The 16,762-nt window shown below is 36.8% G+C and overlaps 1 protein-coding gene across 1 annotated transcript in view; it reads right to left on the reverse strand.

The window, feature by feature from the left end:
• Window positions 1-10,692: 10,692 nt before the first annotated feature.
• Window positions 10,693-16,762, reverse strand: part of GRXCR1 (glutaredoxin and cysteine rich domain containing 1) — a 146,804-nt gene continuing 140,734 nt past the window's right edge. The window contains exon 4 of the mRNA XM_049887108.1: window positions 10,693-10,872. Coding sequence (XP_049743065.1) covers window positions 10,693-10,872 — 180 coding nt within the window. The remainder of the gene's footprint in view (window positions 10,873-16,762) is intronic.

A 16,762-nucleotide genomic window follows, 5' to 3' on the forward strand; every position in this document is an offset into this window, starting at 1 on the left:
AGCAATGAAGTAGCATCTGGTCGGGAAACAGCTCCTTAGATTTTGTACCAGTGCTCCTGCTAGGGTCTTTGGGCTTCAGGATGTCTTCATTTAACAAATGAAAAGCAATGCACTAACATGGTGATCAAAGAAACCAGCGATTTATTAGGAGAAAAAAAAGTTATAGGATCACAATTTTCCATTAGTCAACTTTTCTCATGTACTGTAATAAATAAGTACGGCACCATTTTCCACATTATACAAACATTTTGCTCTCTAAATGATCTGGCTACCTCTACGACATATTTGGGTACTTATATATTCCTCTCCCAAAGTGGCAGGGAGAAAAGGGTTAAGACCACAAAATAATATAGACAGAAGGGGCAACAACTTAAAGGCACAGAATGCAGAAACGAGGCATGTGTAGTGCAGAGAATCAATATGGGTTTTCTAGATATTGATCAATATTAACACAAGGCTTCAGATTTACTACATGTTGAAGCAATGCTTTTAGGACATCTTATATTCTTCTCTGAGAACTATATTCCCTTTCAAAGTCACCTTGTAACCAAGTCACACATTTTGAACTTTCCAATGTGTTCCGTGCTAGGTTTAATGATAGAGTTAAAAAATTTCAGAATAGGACCAGAACAAAAAGTTTCCATCAGAACTGGTGTTCTTTCTTTTCCTACAGGCATTGTGCTTCGAAATATGGATGCTGCCTCATAGTTGAAAAACACTTTTTTATTGACAGAGTAAAATCACCACAGGTTTTCAAAAACTGTCCAAAGAGACCAGTGGTCCTCTGCAGACAAGCACTTCTTGACAGAAATCCATTGCAAAGGCTTCCAGTAAAGCAAGTCGGCTGTAGCACTGTGCTTACAGAGACTGTCTCTAAGGGAAAAAGGTGCAGACGTGTTTCATTCTCACAAAGAATACCGTAACTTCCCAAGTGTTAGAGTCCTGGTCAAAAGCAGCCTGCATTAGAATTGCTGGAGCCTAACCCAACTGCTAATGAACTGGAAGGGTCATGAGAAAAAGGTGATGATTAATAACCTCAATTGGGTTAGCACCAATGTCCCTGGTTACTGTTATGATCACATAATTCAGTTGAAACTTTCTCAGCCAACTTTCACTTAACACAATTTTAACGTTAGCAGATGTTCCGCATTCCCTCTGTAACACATGCCTGCTGAATGCTGGCTGCCAGGAGACAACACTATTGTTTGCCTTCTGCTAGCAGCAGTCAAGTGTGTATCACAAGAGTCAGTTTTGTTTCTTTCCAAATCTGTTGCTCGGTTATACTTGTATTATACCTGTGTTTGTAATTATATATACATATATAAATATATATGTAAATGTATAACTAAATAACATTAATTTTAATTTAATGCAATCTTTTGTAGAATTAATATTACATACTGAAGAAATATATGAACAAAGAAAGAGAGCTGCTTATTCTGTGTAAACTAAGTTTAACACCTTAGAAAAAAATCCATGAAGTCAGGTCCTGAAATTAATTATCAAATTAATCATGGGCGAAGAAATTACAAAAGCTCAGGGAAAGCAATTATAAAAATCTAAAAGGATATTTCTTCAGATTGCCTGGCTAAAGAGTCTTTAAATATTTACTCCACCCAAACTGGCTTCTTTAACACATGTGAGGTTTGTGCACGAAAGATCACAAATAAGTTAAATGTTGTTGTTAGGTGCCATTGAGTCAGTTCTGACGCATAGTGACCCTATGTACAACAGAACAAAACACTTCCTGGTCCTGAGCCATCCTGACAATCATTGTTAGGCTTGAGCCCATTGTTGCAGCCACCATGTTAGTCCATCTTGTTGAAGGGCTGCCTCTTTTTCTTTGACCCTCTACTTTACCAAACATGATGTCCTTCTCCAGGGTCTGATGCCTCCTGATAACATGTCCAAAGTATGTGAGACACAGTCTCACCATCCTTGCTTCTAAGGAGCAAAGTTGTACTTCTTAGAAGACAGATTTATTTCATTATTTTGGCAGTCCATCATATGTATTGCCGCCAACACCACAATTCAAAGACACCAATTCTTCTTTGGTCTTCCTTATTCATTGCCCAGCTTTGGCATGCATAATATGAGGTGATCGAAAACACCGTGGCTTGGATCAGGCACACCTTGGTATCCAAGGTGACATCTTTGCTTTTTAACACTTTTAAGAGGCCTTTTGCAGCAGATTTGCCCAATGCAAGGCATCATCTGATTTCTTGACTGCTGCTTCCATGGATGCTGATTGTGGATCCAAGAAAAATGAAATCCTTGACAATTTCAATTTTCCTGTGTTTATCATGATGTTGCTTGTTGGTCCAGTTCTGAGGATTTTTGTTTTCTTTACGTTGAAGTGTAATCCATACTGAAGGCTGTGGTCTTTGATCTTCATCAGTAAGTGCTTCAAGTCCTCTTCACTTTCAGCAAGCAGGGTTGTGTCACCTGCATAACATGGGTTGTTGATGCATCTTCCTCCAATATTAATGCTCCATTCTTCTTCATATAGTCCGGCTTCTCGGACTAGTTGCTCATCATACAGATTGAATAGGTATGGTGAAAGAATACAACCCTGACGCCCACCTTTCCTGACTTTAAACCATGCAGTATCCCCCTGTTCTGTTCGAATGCCTGCCTCTTCATCTTTGTACAGGTACTTCATGAGTGCGATTAAGTGTACGGGAATTCCCATTCTTCGCAATGTTATCCATAATTTGTTATGATCCACATAGTCAAATGCCTTTGCATAGTCCATAAAACACAGGTAAACATCTTTCTGTTATTCTCTGCTTTCAGCCAGGATCCATCCCACATCAGCAGTGATATCCCTTGTTCCAAGTCCTCTTCTGAATCCAGCTTGAATTTCTGGCAGTTCCCTGTTGTACTGCTGAAGCTGCTTTTGAATAATCTTCAGCAAAATTTTACTTGCCTGTAATATTGATGATATTGTTTGATAATTTCCACAGTAAGTTGGATCTCCTTTCTTGGGAATAGGCATAAATAGAGATGTCTTTCAGTCAGCTGGCCAGGTAGCTGTCTTCCATATTTCTTGGCATAGACGAGTGAGCACTTCCAGTATTGTATCTGTTTGTTGAAACATCTCAATTGGTATTCCATCAATTCCTGGAGCCTTGTTTTTTGCCAATGCCTTCAGTGCAGCTTGGACCTCTTCCTTCAGTACCATCAGTTCCTGATTTTATGCTACCTCCTGAAATTGTTGAATGTCGACCAATTTTTTTTGATATGGTGACTCTGTGTATTCCTTTCATCTTCTTTTGATGCTTCCTGTGTCATATATTTTCCCTGTAGAATCCTTCAATATTCCAACTCAAGGCTTGAATTTTTTCTTCACTTAGCATACCAGTATTTTTAAAGACCTTGAGTTATCAAAAAGATCAGAAAATAAATATGCATTTATATGTTTTAAGTTAAAATATTTATCAGATTTGCAACTTTTCAAGATCCCCTTTAATCAGGTTTTTGTTTTTTATTTTTAATTTATCCATGGACAAACTCAAGCTCTGATTGCATTACAATGCATCCTTGGCCAACACCAGCTTGGCCTGATTTTGACATAAATGAAGAGTTGCAGGAAGGAGTGTAGGAAGTGGTAAGAGCACAAGAGTGCAGGGTAGACTTTTATTTTCATTCAGATTCTATTGCTTATCTAGGTGTCCATCTTTGAGCAAGTTTGCCTGTTGTTTTCTTAATTGATTTCCCCCTTTACCACAAGTAAATTAAGGCAGAACACAGGGACACATAAGACATACCAAGGTTTTAAGGTAATTTCAAGTCTTTAATTAATTAACATCCTGAGTCAGTTATTTTCATCTATAAAATTATGGGGTATTGTGAAGAATAAGTGAGATAATTTCTTTAAAAAGCACACAGAAGAGGTTCAATGAATGTTAGCTCATTCCCTTATCTGATCAACAAAAAGATATATAGCTAATGCACGATTTTCATTGTAATTGTTTAATTTTTCTATGACTCTGAATAGTGATTTGTCTTTTTTTAAAGTACTCTCCTATATATTCTAATTAATCTCACTCAACAACTATGTGGTATAAATATAGAAGGTTTATTATCTTCCATTTACATATTAGAAAGCTGAAAGAGATAGATGTGAAGTGTCTAAGTCAAGTTCTCTCAGAAAATTGACATCAATTTATGTTTAAATAGGCCCTGTCCTTATTTTGAGCCTATTAATTCCATTATTAACTCCTGCAATGCTCTAAGATGTCTGACTTTTTTTTTTTTTAATTTTCATTACACTTCCACAATGTTCTTCTTTAGAGGTTTATTAATAACAAGGAGAAAACATAATACTTTAATTCCATGTCAATGCTTACAAAAGTAATAAAGGATGTTATTGTTGTTGTTGGGCGCTGTCCAGTTGGTTCCACTTTATAGCAGTTCCATATGTAACAGAACAAAACTTTGCCCAGTCCTCTGCCATTCTCACAGTATAGGTGTGTTTGAGCCCATTGTTGCAGTCATTGTGCCAGTCTATGTCTTTGAGGGTCTTCCTCTTTTTTGATGACCTTTTGCTTTACTGAGCATGATGTCCTTCTCCGGGGATTGATCCCTCCTGATAATATGCCCAAAGTAAGCAAGATGAAAAAAAAAAAAATTTTTTTTTTTTTCTTTAAGCAAGATGAAGTCTCACCATCCTCACTTCTAAGGAGCATTCTTGCTTTACTTCTTCCAAGACAGGTTTGCTTGTTCTTCTGGCAGTATATGGTATGTTCAGTACTCTTCACCAACTCCATAATTCAAATGCATCCGTTCTTCTTTGATCTTCCTTTTTTATTATCCAGCTTTCGCATGCATGTTAGGCAATTGAAAACACCATGTCTGGGAGTCAGGTGCTCTTTAGTCCTCAAAGTGTCATCTTTGCTTTTTAACACTTTAAAAGTTCTTTATGAACACAATGATAGGGAACTTCTGCCCTCCAAGCCCATAGTCTAAGATAACAAAACAAACAAACAAAATATCAAACAAGGTGGCATCAAGTTGATTCCAACTCATAGTGACCCCAAGCGTGCCAGAGTAGAACTATGCTCAGGAGGGTTTTTAAAACAGTAATGTCTGATCTTTTAGGAGTAAATCACTGAGGCTTTCTTCCAACGTGCCTCTGTATGAGCTGGAACCACCAACCTTTTGGTTAGCAGCCTAATGCTTAAGCATTTGTGTCATTCAGTGACTCTATAGCCTGAGATAGAGCCTGAAAATTAGATCCCCTTGTACTATTCTAATTCTCCATCTTTATTATACTCATTGGGATCATACCTGGATTTGCAGAAATCGAGCCAGAGCCTGAGTGGTCAGGAAATTTTTGGATAGCTGTACTACTTAATAGAATCTCAAAACTCCGCTGGACCTGTGATAAAAAACTCTTCACTTATGCAATGGTTTAGGGGCCTTTTTTCTTGAATGAAGTGAAGTCAGCTCTCAACTAGCCAGGTCTTGTACCATTGTCTCAGTTTTAATCATATTTGTTTTTTCCCCGCCTCTCATGCCTAGTGAGGCAACCATTCTATAGATTAGTTCTATAACTTCATGTAAATGCTATCAAACAGTACATGCTCTTTTGTGCTTTATTTAGTTGATTTAACATAATGTTTTTGAAATTCATCCATGGCTTGAATCAATAACTTGTTCCTTTTTAGGAACTAAGTAATGTTCCCCTGTATTAATATACCACAACTTTCTTGCCAATTCTCCTATTAATGAACATTTTAGGTATTTCTTCCTATTAAGAATATAAAGAAAAAAAAGAAAAAAATATATATATTTTTTTTTTAGGCTGCCATGAAATTCTTGTACAATGTGGACATATGTATTTATTTCTCCTAAATATACAACTAAGGAGAAAAGTTATTGATCATAAAGTTGGTATATGTTTACCTTTATTAGAAACTCCCCAATGATTTTCCAAAGTGGTTATACCATTTAACATTCTTACCAGCAATTTGTGAGCATTCTAGTTGCTGCATATCCACACCAATACTTGGTATTGTCAGTCTTTCTTTTCTTTTTTTAATTTTAACAATTCTAAATATTGTGTGGTAATATCACATTGTGCTCTCAGTTTGCATTTCCTTAATAACTAATGATGTTGAATACTTTCATATGTTTTTTGACCACTCATATGTCTTCTTTTGTGAACTGTCTACTGCCCGCTACTTTATTATATTGTCTTTTTACTACTGATTTTTTAGAGTTCTTTATAGATTCAAAACAAATCTGTCTTGGAAAAAGTACAGCCAGAATGCTTCTTAGAAGAGAGGATGGCAAAACTTTGTCTCATATACTTTGAGCATGTTATCAGGAGGAACTAGTCCCTGGAGGACATCATGCTTGGTAAAGTAGAAAGTTAGCAAAAAAGAGGAAGACCCTCAATGAGATGGATTGATACAGTGGCTGCAACAATGGGCTCAAGCATAACAAATGACTGGGGGAAATGCACAGGACCAGTCAATGCTTCCTTCTATTGTATAAAAGGTTGTTGTGAGTCGGAACTGCCTCAAAGGCACCTAACAACAATAGATTCTAGATATGAGTCTTTTATCAGGTATTTGTATAGCAAATATTTTCTCCCAGCTGTGGCTCCCCTTTTTATTTCTTTAATTGTGTCTTTTGATAAGGAGATTTTAATTTTAATTAAGTTCAATTTATCTTTTTTTTTTTCTTTAATGTTTAGGGGTCTTGTGACTTTTTCATAACAACTTTGCCTACTCCAAGGTTGTGAAGATATTCTTCTTGGTTAGAACAAGATTTCTTAATTTTGGTACTATTGCCTTTTTGAACTAATTCTTTGTTGACAGGTGGGATTTGAACTATATACTGTAGGATATTTAAGATCAACCTTGGCCTTATTCATCAAATAGGAATAGCACTCCACCTCCCCCAGGTTCTGATTGCCAGTAATGTCTCCACACATTTTCAAATGTCCCCTAGAAGACAAAATAGTTCCCAGCTGAGAACCATTGATTTAGATATACAATCTAAAGGCTTATTTTTCTATATGGAAAGGTTATTTCTTCCATATGAAAATCTAGTTGTTCCAACATTATTAAAAAGACTTTTCATTCCCCATTGCCTTGAATTGATGCCCTTCTTGAAAATCAATTGACCTTAATATGTATTTCTATTTCTGTATTCTCTGTTCCATTGATTTATTTGTCTATCCTTTATCCTACTTGTTCAAAATTGTATTGGCTACGCCAGGTCATTTGTATTTTCATATAAATTTAGAATTACTGGTCAAATTCTACAAAAACTCTAGTGGGGTTTTAGTTAAAATTGCACTGAAACTAGAGACATCGTATTGAGTCTTCCAATATATAAATATAGTATATTTCTTCATGTTTTTGAGTCTTCTATAATTTCTCAGCAATTTTTTTTTTTTTTTAGTTTTCAATGTAGATGTCTTATACACATCTTGTAAAATATATTTCATGTACTTGATGTTTTCGGACGGTGTTACAAGTTGTATTATTTTTATTTTATTTTCTTGTTGGTTGTTGTTAATGTATTGTAGTTCTAATTTTTGCGTAATGTCCATAAGTTCAACAATTTTGCTAACTTTATCTATTAGTTTAGTATTTTGCAAATTCTTTTGGATATTTTACATCCCTAATCATGTTGTTTACAAATAAAGAGTTTTGTTTCTCTTCAATCTTTTTGCATTTTATTTCTTTCACTTGCCTTATTTTACTGACTAGGATTTCCAATACAATGTTGAAAAAATATGTAGAAAGTGAACATTCACATACTCTTCCTGATCTTAGGGAGAAAACCAAAAACCAAACCCAGTGCCGTTGAGTTGATTCCTACTTATAGCGACCCTATGAGGACAGAGTAGAACTGCCCCAGAGAGTTTGCAAGGAGTGCCTGGCAAATTCAAACTGCCAACCGTTTGGTTAGCAGCCATAGCACTTTAACTGCTACACCACCAGGGTTTCCCTAAGGGAGAAAACATTCAATATTTAAGTATGGTATTAATTATAGGGTTTTTTAATTATTATTATTATTTTTGAGGAATCCACCTATATTCCAAGATCAAGTGTTGAATTTTGTTCTAGCCAACAGTTAAATATTGACAGACGTGATGATTGTAGAGGTTTGGTTTTAGTCTTTCTTAGGGCAAGTCTACTTTCTTTTTTTTTTGTTCTACAACATAACCCTTATTTCTTGGTCATGATCTTTACACTAAAGATGGGGCCTGTATGAGATTTCAAGGAAATAGTCCTAGTGTTTATCACTTAAACTCTGATTCTGTAGCATGAGCAGCTGCTGAAATCTCTGCTCAACTACTTGGCTTCTCTGTTACTCCTTTCCTCTGCATTCTTTACAGTTTTGCCCTGTGGAATCAGCCAAGGATTTGACTGGAATTAATGAGCAGATTTTCAAAAGAAAGCAGGTTCCTTTCTCTGTGGCCCCCTTATTTCCTGGAATTTTCCCCTCAATCATAAATGTTCTGGCAGCCCAAAGTCAACCTCTGTCTCTTCAATCCAGTAAGACTATGGCTTTCCTCCGTATGCACTGTATCCCCCTGTGGAAACTGCGAAGTGCTCTCAAAAGAAAAACTTTATAAATGTGGAGTTCATTTTGTTTCCCTTTTTTTCAGTGATTGAATCCCTTCCTGTTCCTTCCTGGTTTTAGTTGCTTTTCAACCCCTTCAAACAGTTGTATTTATTTATTATGATTTTCAGCATATGTGTGTGTGTGTGATTAGTAGGAGAGTATTCAGTCTGCCATAAACTACTCCACTATTATCAGAACTACAAACGCCACGTTAGATTTCTTTCGATTCTTTAAACATGTGAGCTTGCTGTGACCTCAGAGCCTCCATAAATGCTGTTCTTTTACCTGAAGCACTACCCTCCTTGTTCTTTTACTAGTTTCCACTTACCCTCCAAGTCTTAATTTAAATATCAGTTTCTCAACAAAACTTTGTTTTACCATTTACTACATCATCCATATTGGTCCTGCTGCTATGCATTCCCATAGCATATGGCACCATTTTGTAATATTCATAGAACTTGTCCTGCTTATAGATATTTATCTAATACTATTTTCCTCTTTAAAGTGTAAGTTCCATGAAAGCAGAACGCATGTTTTATACTGTGTCTGGCTGGTTAGAATGTACTCAGTAAATATTTGTTGCTTTTTGGAAAATCAAGGTGCAAAAATGTTTTGATCATCACAGATACTATAAGGGTGATTTCTTAAAATAATTTATAAGGGAATACTTCAGAGTACATACATGCATGCAGGTAGGTATCAGCCAATAATTATAATCAAATATCTTTTTGTTGAATTTGTTAATATTGCCTACTGTATGTTAAAACTCGGAAACCCTGGTGGTTAAGTGCTACTGCTGCTAACCAAAGTGTCAGCAGTTCGAATCCACCAGGTGCCCCTTGGAAACTCTATGGGGCAGTTCTACTCTGTCCTATAGGGTCTCTATGAGTCAGAATCAACTCAACGGCACTGGGTTTTTGGTTATATGTTAAAACTATGCAGTGTTCTTGTGTCCAGCTCAAAAGGACACTAAGTAGCTACCTTTATGGAAGGCTTTCAGTGACAACAGCACAAAGTAGAGTTTTAAATAAATAAATTTAAATAAGTCCTCTGGCAGCTTTTCATCACCAACAGATCCATTTGTTATGGATTCAATTGCATCCCAAAAATGTGTATCAATTGGCTAGGCCATGATTCCCAGTATTGTGTGGTTGTCCACTGTTTTGTGATCTGATGTGATTATCCTATGTGTTATAAATTCTAACCTGTATTTTTTTTTATGATGTTAATGAGGCAGGACTCAATCTACAGGTCTAAATTATATCTTGAGTCAATCTCTTTTGAAATATAAAAGAGAGAATCAAGCAGAAAGGAGAGGGACCTCATCCCACCAAGAAAAAAGCACCTGGAGAGGAGTATGTTCTGTGGACCTGGGGTCCCTGTGCTAAGAAGCATCTAGGCCTGAGGAAGATTGATGTCAAAGAATTCCCCCCAGAACCAACAGAGAGAGAAACCATTCCCCGGGAGCTAGCACCTTGAATTCTAGCCTCCTAGGCTGTGAGAGAATAAATTTGTTTGTTAAAGCCATCCACTCATGGTATTTCTGTTACAGCAGCACTTGATAACTAAGATATCACCTGATAATGTTAACAATTTATCACTGAAGTCATCACCTCCAAGACGATTCTATAGCTTTAAAAATAAATTCTATTGCCTTAGTATACATAGGATCACATTCCTTCCCACTATCCAGAGCTCTTTTTTTCCCTGTAACTAAGCCTTTGGAAGTGTGTTAGGCATATAAGGAGTCGCATTGATAAACCCTAGAAAATAGGGCAATGTTCCATTAGGCGCCTTTAGATATATGTCGTTCTTCCTAAGAAAATCAAACACATTCATGAAATCAAGCTTTGGGCACCTTGGAATGGCATTGGCTACTCCATTGATTCCAATCAGAAATCAGGGTCTAGCATAGGACCTACCACATAAACATTTATTTAATAAATCAATAAAAATAATCACAGCAAAAATTCAAAACAAAGACAATTATAACAAACAAAATTTATTGATTAATACAGACACATGATTTAAAAAAAAAAGTATAAACCAAATTATTGCCTTGGGTTAACAAAGTGAAACTTTTCCCGGAAGGAGGCTCCACTAACCAGCACAGCTCTTACAGCGCTGAAGACCATTCTCGTTACAAGCCGTACACTTCAGGGCTTTGAAAGAGTCTGTAAAGCAGTTTCGAAATACTGACATCTTGCTCCCATGGCACACGGAGCATGGATGAAAACCAAAGCCTCCACAGGCGGGACACTCATGTGGATGTTGTACTTTCTGTGTAGGGTGGCAAGGGTGGGTGGAAGAGAAGACAAAATGTTGTTAGCACAAACAACTCAATCAGCCTTCCTGTCTTTCTGTACTTTGAGTGGTGGTAAAACGATATTCACATACTATGGCTAAAAAAAAAATAGGGGCTTGAAATTTGCCCTCATTGATATACTTCGGATGGACCCAGGGGGAAAACATAGCTGAAGTTTCCTTCATTGCTCCATCAATGGCTTTCTATAGGAGAGGCTTGGTTTGTAAAGACTGGTAAATTTTAGACTAGAGCCACATACTTCAAGAAACTCATATATAAAAATACTTTTTTACAAACCAAATAATTCAAGAAATCATTTTGACTAAAGTAAAATACTTTTTTGTATCTGTGAACAGTTTTATGTCTTTTTTTATAGTACACTCCCACTGAGAGTGAGTCTGGAAAATCGGAAAACTAAAAGCTGAAGTGTGGAGAAGCCACTATCAACTCAGGATCCATTATTACATTGCACTTTTGAATAACGCTTTATTTAGTTCAAAGCATTTTCATGTTTATCTCATCAAATATTCCCCCACCCCACCCTCCACACATACAGACACTGTCCTTTATAAAGCAAATAATTCAAGCATCATTACTCTCATTTTATATTTAAGGAAACAGGAATAGAAATCTTGAGATTTTTACTCAAGTCCATGAAACTTTCCTCAGCAACTATCAGCTTTTCTATCTCAGGCAAAGATAAAGTACCTCTGATAGCAGAATAAAAATAATTAGGCAGAGTGTTGAGGATGATATTTTGAAAATTATTTATATGTATTTCTATCTACATTTTTGACGATGTAAACTTTGCCAGGGGTGCGTTAGTAGTATCTCTCAGCAGGTATTTGGGGGGGGGGGGATAGTAAATTAAGAGTTATTACAGAACAGATACAAAGATAAGTGAGTTAATATCAAGCTTCTGGCATGCAAAAGAGGAATTTGCAGCAATGGTGGAAAGCCCAGTTTTGTGAAGAGAAGATTAGAACTGGCAAGAAATGGTGTACTGGTCTTATAATTTTTGCATGCTATCAAAGTGTCTTTAGCAAAAAAAAAAAAAAAAAACAGGAAAAATAAATTCAGCAACAGAAAAAAGCTTTAAAAGCTAAATATAAGAAAAATTAGTAAGTCATGGATGTTTCTTATCAAAAGTTAGCAAGAAGAAAATAAGGTGCATAGACTTTTGATATTGACTAGACCTATGCCCAAAGATTATATGAAAATATTTAATGACTTGTACAGCAAGATCACCAACTAGTCAGACAGATGCTGGGCTGAACTAGGTCTGGAGGAAGACCCTGATTTCAGGACTTAACCCATTAGTTGCTGGACTGGGAGTAAGTCTGTGTTCTTGGAGCGAGTAAGGTGGTCAAAATTTTTAAATAAAAACAGCGGATTCCCAGTTAAAATTGAATTTCAGATGAACAACAAATAATTTTTAGTATAAGTATGTCACAAATATTGCATGGAACATACTTAAACTAAACAATTATTCATTATTTCTTCAAGGTTTGAATGCAACTTGGCTTCATGTATTTTACTTGACAACCCTATGGGGAGGAGCTGCTAGGGAAGAAGAGAGACACTTGGGCATCTTGAGGCAACAACAATTTACCAACCCATATGAATTATTTCAATAGTGTAATAACCAATAAAAACAGGTTTCAATATTTTCAATAACCAGTATAGATACACCAGTGAGTACTGGTTAAAATATCAACTCATGCTATGTCCCAAGATACTTCTGAATGAGCGAATTTTTGAATAGCATATGGTTTTTCTCATAAAACATATCTCTTTTGACAAGAAAAGATCAACAAAGCTGAACTGAAATGTGAATGTTGGGTGGCTTCCTTGGCTCATTCACTAGCTATGTCACTCACTATGGACAACAGGCTCATAGCACACAGAATTCAAAATGGCAACTCAACAAAATTGAAATGGCCATCTAAGATATATCTAATGGCCCCATCCCGGCTAGAGCAAAGGAGAATGAAGAAGACCAAAGACACAAGGGAAAGATTGGTCCAAAGGACTAATAGGCTACTACTACAACCTCTACCAGACTGAGCCCAGACTAACTAAATGGTGCCCAGTTACCACAACCAACTGCTCTGGCAGGGATTACAACAGAGAGTCTTGAACAGAGCAGGAGAAAAATGTAGAACAAAATATAAGTTCACACGCACACACAAAAAAGATGAGGCTTGCTAGTCTAATAGAGACTGGAGAAATCCCAAGAGTATGGGTCCCAACACCCTTTTAACTCAGTACTGAAGTCACTCTTGAGGCTCATGTTTTGGCTAAAGATTAGACAGGTCTATAGGGCCAACAATAACATATATGAGAGACATGCTTCATAGTTCAAACATGTATAGGAGACTAATGGGCACACTAGCCCAAAAGCAAAGATGAGAAAGCAAGAAGAAAAAGGAAAACTGCACGAATGGAAATAGGTAACTTGGGGTGGAGAAAGGGAGAGTGTGGACACATCTCGGGGTTGGTAACCAATGTCACAAAATAATTTGTGTATTAATTGTTTAATGAGAGGGTAACTTGCTCTATAAACTTTCACCTAAATCATAATTTTTTAAATAAATAAAACATATATCATGGGCCTGCATGTTGACTTACAGAGATGACTTCCAAAAGGCCAAAATATCAAATGTTAAACCTGCTAATGACAAGAGTTTGCTGTTTTTTAATAGTTTATCCATAAGTCTGAACTAATTTCCTAAAACAAAATTAATATATAAACACTAAAAGCTCCATTTTCCCTTTTCACCCACTGCCATTGAGTCGATTCCGACTCATAGTAAGGAAATCACAAACACACCAAGGCCTCAGATAGTGTCTTCAGAATTAATGCAATTCTTTGATGAGATCTGTCCTTTATTCAAACAGTTTTTGAGAGGGTTGTTGTTGGCTGCTGTTACCTGCCTTTGAATTAGCCCTCAACTCATGGTGACCCCATGAACAACTGGATCAAATTGTTGTGATCTATAGGGTTTTCATGGGCTAATTGTTCAAGAAGTAAATTGTCAGGACTTTCTTCCTAGTTTGTCTTAGTCTGGAAACTCCACTGAAACATGTTCAGCATCATAGCGACATGCAAACTTCCACTGAAAAACTAGTAGTGACAGTGCATGAAGTGCATTGTCTGGGAATCAACCCTGGGTTTTCTTCATGGAAGGTGAGAATTCTACCCCTGAACCACCACTATCCCTCCCTGAGAGAATTAAATGAGTTAATCATGAATTAAATGTAAAGTGAGTAGAACGTTGCCTGGCACGTAGTAAACACTCAATAAAAGCTATTATTATCCAATATTTGATTAGTATATCACTCTTTGAAGAGATTTTTATTAACATCTGCCTCATGCTACATTGTTTGAGAGAGAACAAAGAAATAGAGGAGCTCCAATATATCTAAAAACCCACAAACCACACCAGGTAATAGTAAAACTACCCATAGTCTGTATATCCACGTGGTAATGTGACACAACCTATTTCTATAAATCTGAGTCATTTTATTTAAACACTTCTTCTGTGCTTAGTGTTTTGGTTTAAGGTCTTGTACCACTGCAAGAAAGGGAGAGTAAATACGTTTCAATTCATGTGCCTATTCTCATATATTAGAGCATGGTGTTCGTAAAATTCTAGGTCATTCCCATTCTCAAGAAAAACTAGCCATGTCAGCCATAAACTTAGAAGAGAGAAGGGAAGGTTTAGAAACCATGGATAGCCTACACCCAATTCTCACACCAATAAGATACAGACTTCTATTCTAAAAAAGAGGAAACAAAGCCTCTTAAAAAGTAAGTAATTTTTTCAGGTTTCAGGGAAAGTTGAGAAATGGAAATGGGAGCTCTCTATTGAAGAGCAAAACCCATAGTATTTCCTTTGTAATAATACTTTTCAAATTCATTTGCATAGTTTTTAAATGATATTTTATACGAGTCCCCAAATGTAAAATGCTTAAAAGAGTAAATGTTGTGACTAAAGCAGAAGTGGGAGTAGGGGTAGGAGTGAGTCTTGAGGTCACCCACTAAAGCTCCCCCAGTGCTCCATCAGCCTCCAGGAATGCCATGCCTGTCATATCATCCAGCACAATCTACTTCATTTGTTCTTTTTATCTTATTTAATAAAAATAAATCATTCATTCAGTTATTCCTGGCTACCTCTTCAAACAGAGCTGGCTTTTATTAGATGTTCTGAGTTCAGAGAAGTCCCAACACTTCGGTAGACAGTTTTACCTTTATGAAAAGATGGAAAAAGAGCTAGGAAACCTCCCAAAGGACTTGGGAGTGCTCCAGGTTGGAGACAGAAGAATAACTGATTTTATTAATAATAGTCATTTATTACCACTAGGAAAAAAAAAACTTCCACTTTTGATGAAGAAGTTGAAAACAGAAACTATGACCTTCAAGCAGTTAAGGAATCAAGAGTAGATCTTTAGTTCCCTGGTGCCCAATAAAGGGAGAAACCATTCAGACATGTTGACAACAACACATAGTGAGAGGACTAGATCCAAAGAAATTTCCTCATTTGAATATTGGTTTCAGTAGAGGTATGTTTCTTTGGGGTGAAATTAGAAAAACAGTGAATATCTATTTCGCCTTTTTCTGTTGATATATTCTTGGGGATGTCATGGATTGCCTTGTGTCCCTCCAAAATATGTATCAACTTGGCTAGGCCATGATTGCCAGTATTGTGTGGTCGTCCTCCATTTTGTGAGCTGATGTAATTATCCTATGTTGTAAATCCTAGTCTCTATGCCTGTGGTTATGATCCTATTTGACAGTGAGCTGCCTATTGTGCTAATGAGGCAGACGCAATCTACAGGATTAAGTTGAATCTTCAGTCAATCTCTTTTGAGATATAAGAAAAGTGAGCAGAAAGGAGAGGGACCTTCTACCATTAAGAAAGAAGAGCCAGGAGTGGAGTGCATCCTTTGGACCCAGGGTTCCTGTACAGAGAAATTCCTAAGCCCAGGGGAATATTGATGACAAAGACCTTCCCCCAGAGCCAAGAGAAAGAGAAAACCTTTCCCTGGAGCTGGTGCCCTGAATTGGGACTTCTAGCCTCCTAGACTGTGAGAGAATAAATTTCCGTTTGTTAAAGCCATCCCCTTGTGGTATTCCTGTTATAGCAGCACTAGATAACTAAGAGAGGGAATAACTAACCAAAAAATAGATACTCAGCAGGTGAGACCTGATCATATTTATTTTGTGTCCACTTATCAGGCACTATGCAAGGCAGCGGGTATATAGCAGTGAACCAGACACTTCTCTGTCCTTTCAATAGTAGCTTCTAGCCCCGTCCTTGGATCTGTGAATAGATCTGCTTTATACTACAGTCATCTTAATTAGAGCATGTAAGAACTCCTGAGTACCTGACAAAGGACTCATATCTATTGGGTGTCCACTTTTGGGCACTATGCAAGGCAGTGGGTATGCAGTAGTGACCCAGTAACTTCCCTGCCCTTTCAATAGTAGCTTCGAACCCATCCTTGAGACTTTGAATAGGTTCACTCCATGCTTGCAGTCATCTGGTTGGAGCATATAAGAATCCCGAGTATCTGACAAACAAGCAAGAGGACATGGAGACAAGGGTAGAGTTCATAAATCACGGTCAGATAGATGTTCTTTATAGCACAAACTCACGTACCAGGAATATAGAGTTTATCCTCAGTTATTTAATGTAGAAATAAGATCAGGAGTCTTCAGACTGTTCTTCAAGGTCAGGAAATGAATGCACTTCTTATTTTTACTTTAGATTATCTAATTCTATTCCAGTAGAATTTAAAAAGTTTCAAGTATTCTACCAAAGAGGAAGCATCTTATTTGAGTCTCTGTGGTCATAAACC

The sequence above is a fragment of the Elephas maximus genome, chromosome 5 (genome assembly GCF_024166365.1).
Source record: "Elephas maximus indicus isolate mEleMax1 chromosome 5, mEleMax1 primary haplotype, whole genome shotgun sequence".
NCBI lineage: Eukaryota > Metazoa > Chordata > Mammalia > Proboscidea > Elephantidae > Elephas > Elephas maximus.